Here is a 21,498-nt window from a genome sequence, read left to right as displayed (position 1 = left end):
CACAAAATTAAGATTGAATATTGAAAAGTGATTGAGGGAGACAGCTTTCAGTGAGTGAAGAGAGCAGAAGAGTGTGGGCTGCAATAACAAAAAATAGATTCTTTGGAGAGACGACGGGCTTCGCATGGGCATGGTCAAGGTGGCCAAGGTGTACTAAGTGCTAGTTAAGGTCATGGGGTTTCACTAGTTGTAATTAGATCTTGGGATCTGGAGAAGCGTAGAATTTCTGTCAACACTGCCTGTAATTATTCTCTTTTCCAATTAATGGTGACATAGATTAATTATCTGATGAGGCAAAGCCAATTGCAATCATTCACCCAGCTAAAATTAGATCAGTCCTGACAGCAGCATGAAAGTCACCTGTTTCATTGTTATGGATTTGCTGCAAGTAAAGAGGGGGGAATAGTGAAGCGTGCTAGGGTAAGTAAGTTGTCTGGTACAGGTGAATGTCCAATTACACTGCTATTTGAACTGAAGGCATCTACTCATTGGATCCAGCGGCATCTGGATTGGCTTGTTTGTTCACCCCGTAGCATCATCAGCAGTAGTAGAGTCATCTGTCAAGGATTGTAGGAAGGCTGAGATAAGTTCGCTTTCCTCTGACATCTCCTCCTGTTGAAATAAGGCACAAACAGAATAAATGAAAACAGGCTAATTAGGAAAATGCTGCTTTTGTAGAAAGGCACCAATAAAGCATCTTCGTTTCATGTGTCTCCTGCGCACACAGTTGACGTGTCTGCAGCTGCGAGAGTAAAGTTACCGTCTTGTTCTTATTTTTCGTCAGGAAGGAGAACAAGAGGCTCCTGGTGAACCGCGTCCAGGTTCAGTGCTCTTCTGTTTTAAAAACCTCAGCATCCAGTTTTTCTATTAAACTGCCTGGCACTGTCAACCAGCTTGGGAATCTGAACCAGCCTAGCCATGCAGAAATTCTCTGACTAACAATTATATCAGAAACAGGATCTTGGATTACTGTCCCCTGGGACTGGGGCAGTGGGCGTCTGCTCCAATCATTACTGGCCATTCAACAAGGCTCTGCACTGCTCTCCGCTGTTAGCCATTGTCAATTATGCCATCCCCAGTGTAAACTCGCAGAACACAAAGCTGAACTGCCAGTTCTGGCAGGAGTGTAACAGGATGACAGCCCGCCACCCCACCCTCCCTACTCCTACAACACCCCCCTCCCCCACCCACTCCTACACACCCACCCTAGGGTTCCTTGGCCTCCCTTCCCTCAAGCTACTTTTGAACAAACTGCCATTTGGCTTCTTATTCCAGCACTATAACTGTGAAAGCGTTAACCTGACCTCTCTTATGTTCTGCTCGTGGGGTTAAGTGGACATGATGGATTAGCACAGGCCTCATCAGGATTCAGCCTGGTTTCACTGCAGTTACAACCAATGTCAGTTTTATTGATTCCTTTATTTCTATTAAACTGCCAGTTGATATTGATAAACTTTGACCCTGTCAGAAATACTAATTGTGTTATAGGAATTGTGAAGGTTTTAATATTTGGATAGGTGAAGTGATTATGCCTGCTCGTAATCTCATAAGGCATTTAAAGTTGAGCTCAAAAGGGCTTTATTTTGTTTTTTTGTTCCATGTGTACTTTTTGGAGGATAGAGCCTGATCTGGACTCTTCATCAGGAGCCTGTTTAAAGTGAGTGCTGCCTGCTCTGATGGACCCTGTGCTGAGCTGTGACGGGTGACGGTGTGGTGCGCTTGAATACACCAGCTCTTTTGTCCTTCACACTCTGCAGCTCTCTGATAGCTCCTCCCCCTGTGCCCCATTCCTCCCTGCCTTGAGCTGTGATCTGCTGGGGCCTTTTGAGGCTGGGCCGCTGAGACATGGCTGCTTCCAGTAATGTCTGGACCAGAACCCATCGAAAAGAAAAAAAATATATATGCCAAGCAGTCAGAGGAGGAGAAACTGAGAAGGAAACCACCTGATAGCACTTTACTAGGTATCCTCCTGGAAAGCCTCCAATCAAAATCAGAGCGTATTTTGCCTGCAGCGTATCTGCTAAATTTGTTGTTGGATCAAATTAAGTGACAAAAACAAAATAAGAATTTTACACAAAAACAACAGCTTGCAACTGCCAAATATGGCTGTCGAGGGATTTAGGATATCCTACTGCCTAAGTAAAAAGGAAGTGAAAAAGTGGAAGTAGTTCATACTATGGTTGCATGCCACCTGGCTCTGCAGTAATACTGGACAGGACATTTCATAAAGATTCATCACTGTCCCTCTGTCCGCTTTGACCTCATCGCACATCACAGCACAGATTAGACACCGATTATCCTCTAATTGAAGATCCTTACTTTTCAACCTTGCAGAATATGCTCCAACTCTTCGGCGAGACAGACAGAAGGTTATACTATTCACAAAAAAGCTGTAAGGCATGGACATCTTCCATGTGTTGTAATGAACTCTGAATTAGATGCAAAGTGTAAAAAAAGAAAAAGAAAGAAAAAACAAAAACGGGCTCGAATCTTAATGCAATGTGACAACACATGTATACAGACAAAAAAGAGAGGCAGAGCTAGCCTTAGACACAGGGTCACCCAGAAGGCACCGTAGCACACGCACATCATCCATCACATCAGTCTGTGATCTGATAAGTAAATGTACAGACTGCATTGTAAGAGTGGTGTCTTAAACTCCGCCATAGCAGTGACGCACAAAGCCTTGGTGGATGTTTGCCTGGCTGCTCTTGCTTGTCAAAGAAGACACAAGGCAACTGACTAGCCGGATGAGGCTCAAACAATGCCAAGCATAACATGGAGTTACTGTAGTATGCAAAAGAATATGCTGCCATCCGGTAGAATACCTAGACCGGGATGAAAGTTGAATAAAAGGATTTGCCATTTAAATGAATGGTGACAGTCGGTGCAGTTTTCCAGCCTGTTTTACATGTATATGTACAAATACCTGGGCTGTTTTTATTTTCCAGTCGGTCTCTTGAGAAAGAGCCTGGCACCGGTCCAGTTCAGCCTGGCTGTAGAGGCTGCGTTGTTTGAAGTATTTCACCAAAGCTTTGTGCATCCTCTTCTGCAACAAAGAGAGCTAGGGGGAGAGAAGGCAGAGAAAAGGAATTGGTAAGGCAGGAGAGGAAATTAATGGCAGTGTTCAAGAAGAATGATGGAGGGGAATAGAGAAAGCAGTCAATAGCCCATTCTGCAGTACACGGGCCTGACAGGAATTTCACAGTCTCTTGGTTTCTCTGCCCACTCGTGTGCACTCATCAGAATCCAGTCACATCTGGCTGCCAGGATGGGGGGTTAATTTTCTCTAAATGCTTCAGCAGTTTTGTTCTAGCCGAGGCAAACTCTGTGACTGCAAAGCTGATGAGTAAAATATTTCTACTTCACCCAGTTTAACTTTATACCAATCCCCTCAAGACATATTTTACACATACACACAGAGTCATGAACCCCCCACTGAAACCAGAAATTATTCCTAGTCTCTTGGAAAGACATGCTGCTTGCTTTATTATTTGAACACAGTTTCAAGCAAAGAGGTTTAAATTCTGATAGATGCCATTGCTTTTCTTCCCCCTCCATCTCTCTACTCTTCCTACAAAGCTTATCATTGCTTGGCAATGTGTTCCCCAGTGCATTGAAAACTAAAGCGAATTAGCTCAGTCATCAGCTCCTGAAGAAAAGACAATAACAAGAATGCTCTTTATGGTGTACCCTGTTAAAACCCAGGAGCTGAAAGCCTCTACATAAACAACGCTGTGCTTACTTGTACAGTAGATTCAAAAGGATATTGATAACAGAGATGCTGGGACATGCTATAAGATGTTAATTAATCATGTATCTTTTAATATACAACTGCAAATTAGGAATACTTGAATGTCTTTACACTTTTTCATGAGCATTCTGATGTAAATACATTTGACATGACGAAATTTCTGTCTTTAAAAGAAAAACTACCAACTCTAATATTAGATTAATTAAATGAGTCTTCATTAGTCAGTTAATAAATATAATTCACTTTTCATACCACATATGTGCTTTATTTTGTGTTGTGAGACTGACTGTAATAGTTAAAATCTAGAATATTTTTGCATCTGTACTGGTGTTAAAGCAATATGATTATTTAGCTCAGAAAGTTACACGTTTATATGCCTAATAATTTCTCCAATTTAGGCTTTAACCTGTCTTGATTGACAATGGCAATAAATTTAATGAATACAGACTCTTTTATTATTGTTATATTATTAATTCAATAATAAAAAAAGAAAGAATCAACATTACGCTAAAAGAACGGTGATCATTTAGTTAAGGAAAACAAATTCAATCCATAATTCATTACAAACAAAGGCCAGGTCTAACTCTTAGGACAAAGTGCTCATCTAGGTAATGGCCCTGTAGTATTAAACGACTATAAATTATTAGGTATATATATATATATATATATATATATATATAAGTAAAATAAAATGGAATAGTAACTTATATTCCACTGCTGACTACTATTAAAGGCAGGTAGTTGTTACCAATTCACTCTATATACAGAAATAAGATTAACACTAAGTGCTTTGTCCAATGAAATATAGTAAAAAGCAGCTTATGAGCTTAATAATGATTATAAACCTGCATTTTACCATGTGACTGCGGAGGGGGGAAAGTGAAAAATTACAATATTTTGCACTTTAACTTTCTTTGTTTTAGCTGTTTTTACATGTATGGCTTTGGATGGACAATGTCGTGGGGAATAACTTCATATTAGCGGTAATCTTTTATATTTGTCCGCATATCTCAGCATATTAAGACATGTTCTGCTATGTAGCAGCTGTCCTGAACACCAAGTGAAGATTGTTTTAGGTTTGCCACTTGAACTACTTCAAGTGATGCCTGCTGTCAGCATTATACTGCTAGATCCCAAAATGTTTGGATAGTGGCACAATTTTCACTATTTTGCCCAAATACACCACCGCAGTAGACTAAAAATGACTCAATAAAACACAGACTCTAAGCTTTACTTCAAGGTTCAAGTTCTACCTTAAAGGCTGAGAAATGTCCTTTTATATATATATATAGTCCCATATTTTAAGGGCTAATTGCAATTTAACAAATCAACATAAATACATTTTGGTTTCAATAATTGTTAATAACATTTATCTCCTTTGGTATGAATTAACTGCCTGAACTCTGACTTTTTTCTTTTCTTTCTTTTTTTTTTTTTTTTGCCAGGCTTCAAATTTTTACTTTGTTTTCAGGGAGTAACATGCAGCTCCACAAAGTAGAGGTCAAGTGAGTTACCTTCAGAAGCTGCTGGGCTGCTTTCTTAGTATACTTTGGATCACTGTCTGTCTCTACTGTGAAGCACTGTAAAGCCAGCTCTGCAGTACTTGGCTAAATCTGAGGGGGATTTAGCTCTGTCCACTTTAGAATGAATCCAGATACTTTTAGTTTCAGTGACGTCATCAGCAAACACTGGTGACCCAGTGCTACTGGTAATCGTGCATGCACATATGTCACACTGCCTCCAGTGTGTTTTACAGGTGATATTTTATGACTGGATCACAAACTATCCCAAGCGTTCCATTACAATATTCTGGTACAGGTTAATCTTGGTTTCATCTGTCCAGTGAATGTTGCTGCAGAACTGCTCTGGCTTTTATTTATTTATTTTGGCTAAGTATAATATAGCCTTTTGTATTCTTGAGGCTGATTAATAGCTTTCACCTTGTGGTGAACAGTCTTTATTTGCCCTTGCCCTTCTCTTTATGGTAGACTTGGAAAACTATATAACTACCTCCTGATGAATGTTCTTCTGTTGTTTTTCTTCGTTCGTTTTTTCCTAAACGGTATTTTCTTTTCCTCAGAATTTACCAAACCAGTTTATCTGGCCAATCTCAGTGTTCTCAGTAACACTGTGATCAATTTATTTTGCAACCTAAGAGTGGGCTGTTTTACTTGTACTCAGAGACAAAGAGACCTTTGACTACATATTGTTGCTTCACAGGCTACCCAAAACCTTTATCTGCTTAATTTGTGAAGAAATAACCAAAGAATATTGCACATCTATTCAATTACTTTAAAAGTACTGAAAGGTGAAACTTTGTATATAAATTCCTCCATGACAGTTAAAGTAGTATTTATGCTTAGGGTTAGGGTTTGAAAATGATGAAAACCGTGTCACTGCCCACAGTTTCCATACCTAACTATATTTCAGTGATACCTTAGAGATGAGTTTCATTGTGCCCCTCAGTTAAATTTAATAAAAGAGATTATGGACTCTGAAAAACACAAATGACTGGCATCTCACTCACTTGCACTAATGTACTGATCTCTCAAATGATCCTGACAATGTTAAATGCATTTACCTTGTTGCCTCCAGTTATAAACGAATCAATTAAGAGCACTCACATTGTGTAACATATGTACTAACTGGGACACAATATGCAAGCATTATACAGATAATTGGAAATTTAAAACAGGAAGGAAATGCATTTGAATGTGTCTGTATAAATCAGATTAAATGATTAAATGTGTTAGGCCGACATCTACATTTCAGAAACATTGCTGATTATGAGCTTGTTATACCAAAATAATAACAAAGAAAAACAACTAAATTTAGCCATAAAACACTAGCCGAGAGGCTGCTGTTGTACAAGTGTGGAGTTGAAACAAACAAAAATGGTGAAGGCTGAATCCGGAGTAAAAGAAAATCAGGCTTTGATCATGAGCGTGGAAAATCCTGTCCACAGGATTTTATTTTTGCATGCATTTTTCACTTGATAACATTCATGCAGTTAGATGAGGAATTGCTCAAGTAAAGGTATTAGTCATTTTTGGAACAAATAATATGTATTTTTCATTGCAGGAACAGTGTGGCTTCTCCCTGGTGTTATGCTTGTCATGTGTAATTCTATTCTAGTTAAATAGTGTCAAAATCTATAAAGATTAAACAGTAAAATGCTGCTGAGTTGTCTCCCTCAACTAGTCAGACCTCCAGTGCTATTTTAGCACTGTCTGATCCTGACCCGTGTTTGCTGCTGATCCTTCACCAATTACTGCGGTGAGCAGGGCAAATTTGTAACACGACGATGATAAGATTTTTCACCTCTGGCCACCTTACAAAACTATAATCAGGGAAATGTTGAAGTTATAGTATTTACATGTACCATCAACCTCTTGCTTTACTCCCCTTGCTGGAAAAACTATCATTACATTATGTCACATCCATCATCCTCCTCCACTCGAGTTATCTCATTATTAGACTGCTGCAGTAACCTCCTTACTGGTTGCCAAACTAAAACCTTAAAATGACTGCCTATATGCAAAGAAGTGGTGTCTGGTGCAAAGTAGAATACCACCAAATAAAACATGAAGGAACATAAGGCAAAGGTCTTAGGTCATGAAACAACAATAACAGAAGAAGGAGGGGAACAGATAGCAAGGTTATATAAAATGTACCTGTGTGGAGTAATGAAAAGATTTATGTGCGCTGTTTTTCTCACTCAGTGCAGACACAGACTCCTGTTTGGCCTCCATGAGAATCTTCCTAAGGTCTTCATACCGGCTTGCCAGCTGTTTGTTTTCCTTTAGCGCAATTTTAAGTGCTTCCTGAAAGAGCATGAGCAAATAAGTTTAGGATCAAATATTAAGTGTTTACAGTAACTATGTAAAATCACCCAAAATTAGCATACAGTATACTGCAGACCAGTATTATAACTACTGTGACATACCTGCACTACATCGTCAACATTTTGCCATCTAAAACATTGATTCAGATTAAGTGTGTCAGTATTGGATACTTGCCCAATACTAGTTTCTTTGTTTGTTTGTTTTCTTAAGTCTGCATACCTTACTCCAGTGGGAGTCAGGAATTATTTTGATGTAACAACTTAACCACAGATTATAGTGAAACTAACCAATAAAACTTTAGCAGTTACATAGTGGGTGATACTTATACTGACTCATAAGGGTGGTATCAACACCGACACCAATATGGTGTTTCACCTCCAACTGTTGACAGTAATTTACAAAAATGCAAAGTATCGGTAGGGCTAGTTCATCAGATTGCTTGTAGGAGAACTGGCAGCATCATTACATATACAAAATAGATACTGAATAATTACACTGATTCTTGTTTAAGAGACTCTCACAGCTCTACAGAAAAAAAGATTATATATAAATATAGTGAAGCAAGATATAATATAGAGCACTTTGAGTGCTGTACAGTAAGCCCCTGCTGACCATTTAGAAGCTGCACCACTGACCTGCTTCGTGTGTGTGTGTGTATATAGTACGATAGGCAGTTTGTAATTGTGTTGTTAAATAAGGCGACATAAACAGTGGCCATACAGCGCCGTACGCTTTTCTGGGAAATCAAGCAAATAAATCACAGTGAGGATGCGTCTCTCTGCATGTCCCTTTTTCATTTGAACAATGTTTCCTGAGTACTGGATAAGGGTGTGAATATCTCAACTCTACCTGCAGACATAATGAAGTGTGTCTCTGCAGTAAAACAGAACAGCACTAAAGTGATGAGTTTAACCCAGCAGAAAGAGGGGCTGTAAACATGACAAATGCCTGCTATTGATTTCAGGTTTAATTACTCCATGCAGCACTGACAAAGCCCATCTGATGCTGTTGTGAAGTGTAAATGGAACAAATTACACTTCATTGCCCATAAGAAACTGATAGCGTCGGCAGTTTGCATTGTTTACTTTGTCCTCGACAGACGACAAGCCCTGATCAAATCAAAAAAATAGGTGCCTTCCATGTGTGTGCAGTGTGCTTTGAATAGAGATCACCACAGATTTCTAACCAGTTAACCTATTTCAGCTTGATGTACCCTGCGTGTGCAACAACCACATACTGAAAAACAACCACATATGCTTCCAGCAGCTTTTAGTTATACTAACCTGCATCGGTTTCTGAAGAACAGGGGGGAGATGGGGTCACATATTTTTAAATAAAATCTCATTTATAAAGATTTCTATCATTCTGCTTCATGCACTGTGATTTCTGAATGCACACGCGCCCCGTGATGTTTTGCCACTGTACACATTATGCATGTTTCATATTGGTCCCAATGATTAGTGACCAATTTCCTTAGAACCTCAGTCTTGTCTCTGATCTTTTTATTTAGTGAGAAGTATTGTTGTTATATCATCTTATTTTGTCAAGTGAAAAAGACTAAACCCTTTTTTGCATGACTAACTTTTATCTGGCTAATGGGAGTTGTGTCTATGAGGAAGACTTCTAATTCTTAAATTGTCTCACGCCAACAACTTCTTTAAAGTTGCTGCACTTGGATGCATGGCGGCTTAAGCTCCATTGCCTTTTCTTGTTTTGAACTAATGCATTCTTGATCACCGTTTAATGAAACTATATACCACATGGCGATTTCACATTAGATAAGCCATGTGAAACCCCCATCAGCAAAGAGGCTCTGGCTGGGGCTGATAATCCTGCAGATGAAAACCTTACAATAAATAGGGGTTTCTCTTACAAAGGAGTGTTCAAATGCTTGCCATTTTGTGCACAGCAGAGTCACATTTTATTTTCAGACATAAATATAGCAAGGTCCAGATTATATGCTTATTTGATGTAGTGAACTGCGGGCTTACATTCAAACTGCTCTTGAAAATGTTGGCCTACAGGTAACAAAAAAAGAACACCGCATCTCACCACGACATGCATCATCAAATTCGTCCAGACAAAAGACTATAACAACAGTGAGTTGTCATTTGCGGAAAAAGCACTTAAACGAGATTGACCGTGGCTTGTAATTTTAATTGCACACAGCTCTTTTCTCTGTATCTTAAGGGAAGTATTGTGACAAGCAATGTGCTGACACTAATCCATAAACAAATAAGCAATGAGATGTTTTCTACAGCTTGTCTCTGATTTCACAGTATTTGACACAAAAGTCATGTATTAACAGAGAGTTATTGAGAAAAACATTTTTCTTTTTTTTTTTTTACCTTGGTGTCTTCCATTTGCTTTTTTCTTGCTGTAACATGAGCGGTGTGTGTCTGCATGGATCGCTGTGTTCGTTGTTGGCAGTTATTAATATCAAACTGCAAGGTGCTCATAATGAGAGCAGCTGATTTGTTTCTGAACTCCAGCACATCAAAAACACTCCTGGAAGGAGAAATCAAACACATCAAATCACATAAAGCTAAATAATTGCAATAATTATGTTTTTTTTTTTAAAGGTGGCACAATTTTTGAGCATTTAAGTCAAAGTACTAAGGAGGTTGTATATTAGCCTTTTTCTTCCTTTCCTCACTCTAAGCTATTACACCTAGCACAACTTACTGAAGTTCTGCTATGACTTCTGGGATGTTTTCAGCTATTTTTTCCATTTTATCTGAAGCATCCCGGTATTCCTCACTTTTATTCATAAGGTCACTGATCCTTCCCACGGTGTCATCATATTTCTGTACAGCAGCGCTGTGTAAATCCTGTAAACAAAGAGGTGCATGAATTTACAAAAGTCTAAACCCTATTTTGTTGAAAGAAAGAGATTGTTTTGATACATAGCCATGACTAGCTTTGGCCTCAATGAGCTTTACAGAGTAAACCTGACTTAGCAACCTGCTTCATGCACCCTTGTCCTTCTTACCTGAGCAGCTTTCAGATGATCGCATTGGAGGTCTTTCTCATTCTTAAGGTTGATTAATGTCTTCCTGTGTTCACATGAAATCCTTTCCAAATTGTCTATCATTTTTTTAATTTCCTATTTTAAAAAAAAGAATAGTTACAAATGTACCTGCTTAAACTTTTGAAATGTTCCTCAACTATTATAAAGTTATTCTGCTACCTCCATTTTTGTCTCCAGGGCTTTTGTCACTGAGGATGCATCTTCAAATTCTTTCTGAAGTTGCTGATTCGTCAGCATTGATTTCCTTTGCTGTTGTTTAAGTTGCTCATCGAGATCTGCACACTGAGTCTGATGGAATAGAAACATGAAAGCCAGAATGTCATCACACTGACCTCAACAGGTGTAAACAACACCAGGAAATGGGAATGCACAAAGTCGATCAAACTGACTAAACTTTACTTCTGAAACACCTCATAAATATACCTTAAGTTGTTCCAGGGTAGTCCTCTGACCTGTCAGGTCTTTCCTCAGGTTTTCAATCTCTGTCTGTAGAGCACAGAAAGAGCATACAAAGAGGATGTGGTCTCACATTTTACACTGTAACCCATGAGCATTATACATATGTTGCCACTGACCCTGGCCCTCTCTTTCTCTGCGAAGGTTAGCTGCTCTTGTTCTTCGAGCTCAGCCTGAATGACACTGTGCCGGGATACAACTTGGGTCACTTCTTCCTCGGCCCTTTCCCACTTCTCGTCATTGTCACTGATTTTCTGGAGCATCTGTTTCCTCTCCTCACACATCTGCTTCACTGCTTTCTCGCTAACAAAAATCACCCAGTGAAGTAACGTCATACACACACAAGGACTACTGTACACAGTAATGATATTTATGAAAAGGTGATGCATGTTCTGGCTTTTCCATGGTACCTCTCCAAAATTTTTGTCTTGTAGTTTTCCACACTCTGTTCATACTGCATGTTTTCTTTACGGAGAGCTGCAAAAGTTTTGCGTTTTGATTCAAGTTGTTCTTCTATGCGGGAGACTTCTGCTTCCCCATTCAGTTTCTGTGGATAACATGGAAAGACGAACTTCATGGACCAGTGTTAACGCAAACTTATTTTATACTCATGGTTTTAAGTGAAATGTTCTTGATATTTGTTTCAATTGCAGAGAAAAAAAGGAGCACACTACTCATTTTTAATGGCAGAGTACAAAGCGACAAAGATTCTGGAAGAGTTTGTCTGAATGTGTTAAAGGAAACTGCTTTTCCTGCTTTTCTACTGGGAATATATAAGACGTATCACTCTGTAACAGTCATTGCTCATTGACTCTGAAGGATAATTACATTTATGGAAAAACATGCACATAACTTCTATAGGAATGGCTATAAAGGAGCTGGTGGCTTTTTTTAGGTTTGGTGATATTAGCTTATACTGTAAAAAGGAAAATCATGCACCTTCCTTACTGGTAGAGCCTCAAAAGCTTGGGGAACTCAGAATTTTAACCGATTTCAAACTTCTTAGACTATAAACTTTGCACTGTCCATTTTCTTCCACTTTCACTGATTTCAGTTTTTAGATTCATTTTTTATGCTAGGGTTTGGGGACAACGCAGATAATTCTGTGGCTAACACTGCATACAGTCTTACCAAGTGAGCCATTGTGACAAACATAGGTAGCAATAGGGCCTCTTAAATGATGAGGAGATCTGCAGAGTATTCGTGACTTTGTAACATTTTTGTGGTTCTACTTACAGTTTTCGCAATATCTTCTTGCAGGGAAATTAGTTTTTCTTGTAACTTCTTATTCGTATGTATTTCACCCTCAATTTGAACATTTAACTGTGCAATCTATAAAAAAGGTTCAACAAACAACAGGGGGAAAAACATTAATATCATTACTCCTAAGTGCTAATAATTAGTATAAATATGGACTGTGTGACTTACTGTGTCGGTTTCAGTTTTCTCTAGCTCCATCATCTCAGGGATACACTGAGTTATAAGTGCACACTTCTCTTCTGCAAGAGCAATGGTCTTTTCAGCATCCTTTATTTCATCATGTAGACCATCATCCATCATCTTCAACTGATTTAAACTTTCCCTGGAAAAAAAATAAAACACTATTTTGTCTAGGAATATGCCCTCATTCAAAGAAATCAGTTATATATGATTCTATATATGTGTATAAGTATTATATAATTATTTTAGTGTATCAGGACATCAATATTATTTTCCCATGAAAAGAATTTATGTATGTACAAAACAAAGATGAAGATCTTTTAGCCTCAAATCGAAGATATTTTTTAAATATTTATATATTATTTATAGTCATTTAAATATTTAGCTGGAAAGTTTGGTATCATCAGCAAATAGCCCTGGGAGAAAACATTTAGGACCAAACAGAACCCTGGGGTATCCCATAAAGTATTCTCAACTTCTCAGACAGACGCCCATAATAAACATTAAAAAAATAATAATAAAATCATAGAAAGATAATTACATTCTATGAAAAAGGTTAAAACTACAAGAATAAAAGTGACTTTGAAATGAAGACTTAATTGAAGATCTATTCTAATGTGTTTCTAGTGTGTTTCAGTGGATACTCACAGTTTTTTTGCCAGAGTATTCTTCAGTGCCAGTAGCTCTTGGTCTGCTGATATCTTCTCTTTTTTAGCAGCCAGCTCCATGTTTTTAAACCTATTCTGGGCTAACAGGAGATCATGCTGTATTTTTGAGCGAACGTCATTAGCCTAAAGAAGAGCGTGAGTCATGGGATTAGTATTTTTCAGAAATATGTTTCATGACGAATTTCACACATTTATATACAATAAAAGAAAACATGAAACTGTTATGAAATCATACTGTGAGTCTTTTACCAACAGGATCCACTGCTAAAAGCCTGACTGCACGCTTAGAAGGGCGTTTACATATTGAAACTTTTTGTCATCCAATCATTTCCTTTCTGCACAAAGTAAAAGCACATCTGCACATAAGCACTAGGCTTTAAGCACAGATTAGGTTGAATTTGGTCGCACTGTTTAATTCAATCATAAACTATAGAAAGTGGCAAGTGGAAAATGTACAGTGGGGCAAAAAAGTATTTAGTCAGCCACCGATTGTGCAAGTTCCCCCACTTAAAATGATGACAGAGGTCAGTAATTTGCACCAGAGGTACACTTCAACTGTGAGAGACAGAATGTGAAAAAAAAATCCATGAATTCACATGGTAGGATTTGTAAAGAATTTATTCGTAAATCAGGGTGGAAAATAAGTATTTGGTCACCTCAAACAAGGAAAATCTCTGGCTCTCACAGACCTGTAACGTCTTCTGTAAGAAGCTTTTCTGTCCCCCACTCGTTACCTGTATGGATGGCACCTGTTTGAACTCATCATCTGTATAAAAGACACCTGTCCACAGCCTCAAACAGTCAGACTCCAAACTCCGCCATGGCCATGACCAAAGAGCTTTCGAAGGACACCAGGAAAAGTATTGTAGACCTGCACCAGACTGGGAAGAGTGAATCTACAATAGGCAAGCAGCTTGGTGTGAAAAAATCAACTGTGGGAGCAATCATCAGAAAATGGAAGACATACAAGACCACTGATAATCTCCCTCGATCTGGGGCTCCACGCAAGATCTCATCCCGTGGGGTCAAAATGATCATGAGAACGGTGAGCAAAGATCCCAGAACCACACGGGGGGACCTGGTGAATGACCTGCAGAGAGCTGGGACCAAAGTAACAAAGGTCACCATCAGTAACACACTACAACGGCAGGGAATCAAATCCCGCAGTGCCAGACGTGTTCCGCTGCTGAAGCCAGTGCATGTCCAGGCCCGTCTGAAGTTTGCCAGAGAGCACATGGATGATACAGCAGAGGATTGGGAGAATGTCATGTGGTCAGATGAAACCAAAGTAGAACTTTTTGGTATAAACTCAACTCGTCGTGTTTGGAGGAAGAAGAATACTGAGTTGCATCCCAAGAACACCATACCTACTGTGAAGCATGGGGGTGGAAACATCATGCTATGGGGCTGTTTTTCTGCCAAGGGGACAGGACGACTGATCCGTGTTAAGGACAGAATGAATGGGGCCATGTATCGTGAGATTTTGAGCCAAAACCTCCTTCCATCAGTGAGAACTTTGAAGATGAAACGAGGCTGGGTCTTCCAACTTGACAATGATCCAAAACACACCGCCCGGGCAACAAAGGAGTGGCTCCGTAAGAAGCATTTGAAAGTCCTGGAGTGGCCTAGCCAGTCTCCAGACCTCAACCCCATAGAAAATCTGTGGCGGGAGTTGAAAGTCCGTGTTGCTCGGCGACAGCCCCAAAACATCACTGCTCTCGAGAAGATCTGCATGGAGGAATGGGCCAAAATACCAGCTACTGTGTGTGCAAACCTGGTAAAGACCTATAGTAAACGTTTGACCTCTGTTATTGCCAACAAAGGTTATGTTACAAAGTATTGAGTTGTATTTTTGTTATTGACCAAATACTTATTTTCCACCCTGATTTACGAATAAATTCTTTACAAATCCTACCATGTGGATTCATGGATTTTTTTTTCCACATTCTGTCTCTCACAGTTGAAGTGTACCTCTGGTGCAAATTACTGACCTCTGTCATCATTTTAAGTGGGGGAACTTGCACAATCGGTGGCTGACTAAATACTTTTTTGCCCCACTGTAAATGAACACGATTCACTCTTTGAGGATCATGAATATCACTAACAAATTAAAATTTCATTTTATATAGAAAGTGGATAAATACATCAACAAGCATGCAACCCAGAGCGTTTCCCTATTTGTGAATCACAAATAGAAATACAGAAGAACTCACAGGCTACTGAAAGTGAGCTACAAAAACTAGAATCATGGTGCAACTTTTTAGATTTTACATGAACACCCAGAATATGACAAGTGCTCTTATACTGTAGTAGTCAAAATGAATGAAAAAAACTTTACCCTTCCATACCTGTAAACTACAGTTGCAAACCCAAGTTCCAGTGACTAAACACGATCAATAAAATCACCCAAAATGCAACTCAGTTGTTATTTTTCATTCTGAAGTGTAACATAAAAGCACATTAATCTTGCTTGGATTTTGTACTTTCACATATTTGTGCTGTGTTAACAACACGTTTGTAGAATTCTTGGGAAATAACTCCACGAATCTTAATCTTCTACCAATATTGCATATTGAAAATGTGCAGATGTTTGTTTGAAATTACAAATAAATCCTATTACAGCCTACCTCCGCTTGTTTAGCGTCAATCTCATTTACGAGGTCTTTCTGGAGGTCGATTTTTTCCTTCACAATTGGAACTTGTTTTTTGGCAAAACTGATGTCCTTGTGTAGGCGCTGATTCAACCCCTCGGTGTGTGACAGTTTCTCTCGGGCTTGGTCAAGTTCCTCTCTTTCCACTTTCAGCTGCCACTTTAATTCAGTGATATCTCTAATGCAAGCCTCATGTTCTAAAAGTGTAATAGTCAAAAATTAATTAAAAAGCTTACTCAGTGAGTTTAAGAAGAAAAAAAAAAATCGGCTACATCACAAGAAGCAGCAAGCAGTTCGATGAGGATGTGACACCTCATGGTCACTGACCTTTCTGCACAACATAAGCATGCTCTTTTTGCCTCCACAGTGAAATACTGTCCACTTTGCTCTCCAAAAACCTCTTCCTTTTTTTCTCTTTAAGCAGGGCTTCCTCTGCATGCTGCCGATCAGCCTCCAGCCGCTCAATCAGATACACAACCTCGCTGAGGACATCATTTATTTTCTTCAGTAGTGGAGATAATGGACAACTTTCTATGGGATAGGAAACTTATATTTCAACTACACAAACAATACAACAATAAATTTGTAAAGTCAGATTCCCAAAGCTATCTAATCTACACGTTTACCTCTTGCACAAATTGCAAAGCCTTCAACATACAAATCTGTAGACATCACAGAGTCAGAATCTGAGTCTCTGGATTGAAATCTGACAAAACAAGTTAACCTCATGTCACATTTCATACTTCATTTCATTTCATATTTCATTTCATATTAAAAAATAATGAAATACTTCACCTTAAAGTTTTGCTGTATTTAGCTTGTGATTGATATCTTCCAGACTGCCACAAATTAAAAGGGAAAATGCATCTTTCAGTTTCTTTTAACACCTATCAGGATATTTGTGTTACAATCTCCCACCTGTTGGACCACTCAATGCCATTATTTTACCTGCTGACACCTGTTTTCCACTGTCATCTTAATCTCTTGGATATGGTAGATAATGCTGTTGACCCATGGTGAAGGACTGTTGAGCAAAGCACAGGTGCGACGTCTACCAGAGCAAACAGCTTGAAGATCTACTTGATCTTGAGACAGATAAAACAGCATACGGTCAGTAAAAGGCCAACCACATCTACAATCCATACACTATATATTAAATATTAAATAGCTACAACACAGTTTATCTCTTTTTCTTTATGAATAGGCTCTGTTTATTTGAAGCAAACACTCGCTCAAATGAATGAATTAATTTTGGAAAAGTAATTAATAAAATTTATTTGGCTGTGAAAGCTGTTGTGTGCTTCTTTACTTGCACTTTGATTCTGGTTTTACAGACTGCAAAATACTGGGAGCATCAGTGAGAGAACAGAGAAGTCCTTTCAGTGTCTCAACACAAACCAAAGGGTGCAAATCTTGGTGGTGAAAGGACGCCATCTGGCTGTCACAAAGCGGTGCAGTTTACGAACCTGCACAAGTATTAAAGAAAGTCTTTTGATAAGCTAGTTCAGATGAATAAAGACTAAAGTGATGCTGTTTTTAAAAAATTAGCCTGCACACTGCCTCTTAACATACAGCGTTACTACAAATTCATTCCAAACATACAGTAAATTCACTTGACTACACTATATGTAAAAATGTATCCTGGTGTCTATTACAACAGTACAGTGTAGGCTCGAATGTTTCTGTGACGCTGGGACTTAGTTTTAATCAGTGATTAATTAGCAGTCACAGAAAAAAAACGAGTTACACTTTCTAGGAAACATTCATTCATTTTTGGTATACCGTGCATTGAGTTGTAAACGTTTATATTCTTATTTATATCTTATTTTCTCCTGGCTGAGTTCAGTGCATCAGCAGAAGGCATTAGAAGACCAAAGAGTCAGTAAGATACCAAACTTTAACATTATCAAGTTAGTCTAGGATTATATGAAGAGACAATAGACAACAAGATGCCCTTAATTCAAAGAACTGTGACACCAGTTCATCCCATTTTTAAAACAATATAACTGAAATAAAACAGTGACTGTGATGTCTGCTGCTTTGGTTTTCTGCACAGCCTTTTCCCTTTACTTTTCCTTTACATCTCCACAGAAGTCCAAATTCACTTCCAATTCCAGACTGTCCCAGTTTAGTTCACAATTATTTACTTATTTTTAATCTGAAAAACATTTCAAACAAATCTGCTTAAATAAAAGTGAAAGTTTCTTTTCTTTTTTAAGCCTATTGAATACACTATTCTTTCAGAGTCTGTGAGTATTTGTATTAAATAATCTTGATCTCAGTAAAGGCCAACTGTGTGCAACCTGTGTGTTGTATTAAAGGCAGTCATCCCATTTACTGCACTTTGAAGTGAAAAGTATTCGTTAGCCTTTTTTGAAAGCACGCTCTCTTTACTTTTAAAACCTAAAGCATTTTCTCAGCACAAAACATTTTTCATGACCACAACAACTGGTTTACTGCCCAAGGCTCTTTGACTCTGTAATTATGCAACAATGAGCACATGTTATTCAGTCCAACTTTATTTATATAGCGCCAGTTCATAGCAACGGTTGTGTAAAATGGCTTTAGAGCCAATTAGAGTGATCAGATGATCCCCTATCAGCAAGCACTTGGTGACAGGGGGGAGTAAGAACTCGCTTTTAACGGGATGAGATTCCAAGGATAACCATTCTTAGGAAGATGCTGTGACCAGTCAGTGAGTAAAGAGTGGAAAGAGAAGAGGGGGAAAAGGGGAGTACAGTGATGCCATGGACAAAAACTCACAGGGTCCCACTTTTGGGGGAGGAGTTAAAATCTCCACTGGTTGGTCTCATCCATTAGTTTGTATCACTTAGGTCAAGTCTGAGCAGACCAAGACATCTTCTGAGCTCTCCTTGATCTGAGAGAACCTGTTAGATCTTTTCTTCTTATCCTTTAATTTTTTTTAATGTTAGTAAAGCTCAAACAGGAAAGTAGGGTTGAGAGCAAGGGGGAGTGGTGCAGGGCAGACTTAAACCCAGGCCCCTGCAGGCTTTTAGCACGTGGGTCACCCAGTCAAACAGGTGAGCTATAGCAGACCTTTTCTTGTTAACCTTCGGGGTACACAAGCACCAATGTAGGCTGAAAGTCATAGCTGGATTGTGGTTCCAGTCCTTTAGATGTGATAAACAGGTGAAGCCCATATGCAACAACAAATGCCCCCAGGGTTTTTCCTATGTATAAAGAGAAAATTGGCTTCAGTCAGGTTGTATGGTGTAGAGAAGACCCAAAAGCATGATGTAAGACCCAGTGAAAAGGCAAACCTTCAATAGTAATCAAAAATAATGATAATGATAATAATAACAATGAGGAGTGAGAGGAAAAACAATAGAACACAGAGAGCGAATAAACATATTACAAAAACAAGGGTCTAATCAAAACAAGAACCAAAATCTCAATAAATACTAAACAAGAATCCAAAGCACAACAAAGCCAAACCCTGACAGTATTAGCCGTCCACCAGAGGAAATATTTTTTTAATTGGGGTTTAATTTAGTCAAGCATAAAATACATTTTTGTTATTAAAAGCCAAAAACAGCAAGAAAATCCAAAGACGTCTATTAAGTAAGGTAACACGGACACTGACCAACCTTACCTATGCTTCACAGGAGAAAGTGTATGCCCTCGAGGGGTTTGCAAACTCGTCTCAACAACAAAAAGACTGAGACAGTGACATCTGCAACCTTTTCCACGTGACTGAGACCAGTTATCTTATCATGATGCTTCCAGAACAGCTTCTGAGTGAAGTAGCTCAGACTAAGTAAAGAGACTGGGGGGAAAAAGGGAAAAACTAAAAAGAAGACCATCTGCTGCTGAACAGCTGAGATGAATAATACACTCTGAAGTTGGGTAGGAAGGTGCTAAGGCAATATGTCAGTGGTGGGCTGAATTAGCTCTAAATCATACTGGCAGGGTGTATTATAGCCATAGAGGAGGCCCATGTGAGCCTCACTTGCAGTGCCATTTTTGCCAATGATGTTAGATAGTGACATTTCTTCAACATCATTAAATATCATTACATTTACTCAGCATTTAAATAGCTCTGAGTGGTGCAGATGCTTAAGCACTGCCTGGAAGACTGCCTAACACATAACAAGCCTCTACATTTAAACAAGGTGTTAGCCTAAAAAAAAACACATCCACAACGTTATTAATTTAGACTGCTTGTTGTAACAGAGAATGTGTAGAGTTAAAGTGGATTTATTTGCAGGTGCATCGCTTCTCTTCTCACCTTGTTGACTTGGTCGTCCTTCCCTGGATGGGAATCTGAGGGGTTCCACGTCCGGCATTGCTGCAACTTCCCCAAAATGTATTAAAAAGAACACATCGCTGACTCTAAAGCAACTTTTCAGCGCACTGTAAAAGCGGGAGAGACATCAGTTAACCTTCATTGTCTAATCTAAACCTGGATCTTTAGCTCCAAAAAACAAAAAAATATAATTGGTAGCTAAATATTTCTGTTATAATAGATTTAATTCCTGTCGTTGAACTTTGGGTCAAAGTTGCGCTAACTGCAAGTTGATACCTTCACTCATCTCCGGATGCCGCTCTTTTAGCTAACGTTAAGTTAACGTTTAATTAACTGAGCTAATGACAAATTAATGAGCTAGGGGAGGTCGTTGTCATGGCACAAAGTGAAAGCGGAAAAATGAATGGCTATCAACTTACTTGTATTAATACGCTTCTGGCTGGCAGCCATCAGAGAACTGTCTTAAACTGTGATACTGCTCTTCTGAATTAAACACCTCGCAGCTGACCAGCAACAAATACAACTTGACCCTTCTTTAAAGTTTTCTTCGAATGAATCAACTAAAGTTGCTGTCAATCTTCTTCGAAGGTTGCTTAGCAACAAGGGGGCCTGTACGCTCGGGAAGGGCGAGTTACATTCAAGAGCAGCAGCTGTTTAGCTGCATGTGAAATTAGGTACTTTTTTATTTTTTTAAAACACATTATTTTTCTCAAAGGTGGGATTAATTTAAAATTCAAATTGTATTTTTTATGTTTTTAGGCGGTTATAGACACAGCAACCCTACTTCAGTAACCTATTTTCCAAGAATCCCACCGAAAGCGATACTTTTAAACACCACTCAGCAGCCATCTTGGAACGCACTTTGGAGAGTTATTTTGAAATTTCATATAAAATATGTGACCATTAAAACATAAGCCACTGAATTTATAAACTAACAGGCAAATCTGTTTTAAAAGAAACTGTTCAAAGATGATATCAAATCTGATAACGTTTGTTATGCCTGTGAAGCCATGTATGTAATATTGTACTATATAAAAGTAAAACTGAAACGCACTGAATTAGCATCACTGCTGCTATGCTGTTACCATATCATGTCTCTCTTAAAATGTGTTCGGTTGTTTTAACGATGAATAAACATTTTAGGACTTTCTAAAACTCTACACTTATGTTCAAAAATGTAATCTTTAACAGTGTAATATTTTATTGTTGTTTTTTTAATCGTTTTTTTTATTGTGTGTGTGTGTGTGTGTGTGTGTGGTAATGGCAGGGTAGTGTCTTTATTTAGGTTTTCCTTTTGTTAATATTTTATAATGAGGTTTTCGTTATGATTCACATAATCTCTGCCCTGAATAGCTCACAATCTTCTTCCATTTACATTTAAAGAAA

At 38.6% G+C, this 21,498-nt stretch overlaps 1 protein-coding gene across 1 annotated transcript; it reads right to left on the bottom strand.

Annotated features, from left to right (window-relative positions):
* Positions 1-480: 480 nt before the first annotated feature.
* On the bottom strand, positions 481-20,664 carry ccdc178 (coiled-coil domain containing 178). The gene is given in 21 exon segments (XM_085389736.1): positions 481-529; positions 532-612; positions 2,930-3,064; positions 7,429-7,578; positions 9,948-10,107; positions 10,285-10,430; positions 10,592-10,705; positions 10,790-10,918; positions 11,054-11,116; positions 11,206-11,389; positions 11,497-11,633; positions 12,323-12,418; positions 12,515-12,668; positions 13,175-13,317; positions 15,822-16,042; positions 16,173-16,376; positions 16,472-16,551; positions 16,641-16,684; positions 16,794-16,930; positions 20,095-20,219; positions 20,532-20,664. Coding segments are annotated over 20 exon segments (2,484 nt in total). The 5' UTR covers positions 20,153-20,219; positions 20,532-20,664; the 3' UTR covers position 481.
* Between the last annotated feature and the right edge of the window lie 834 nt (positions 20,665-21,498).

Source organism: Rhamphochromis longiceps, linkage group LG18 (assembly GCF_057381845.1).
Source record: "Rhamphochromis longiceps isolate RC_006_pf linkage group LG18, R_longiceps_female_GT1.1, whole genome shotgun sequence".
Taxonomy (NCBI): domain Eukaryota; kingdom Metazoa; phylum Chordata; class Actinopteri; order Cichliformes; family Cichlidae; genus Rhamphochromis; species Rhamphochromis longiceps.
This window is presented reverse-complemented; position numbering and strand designations above follow the sequence as displayed.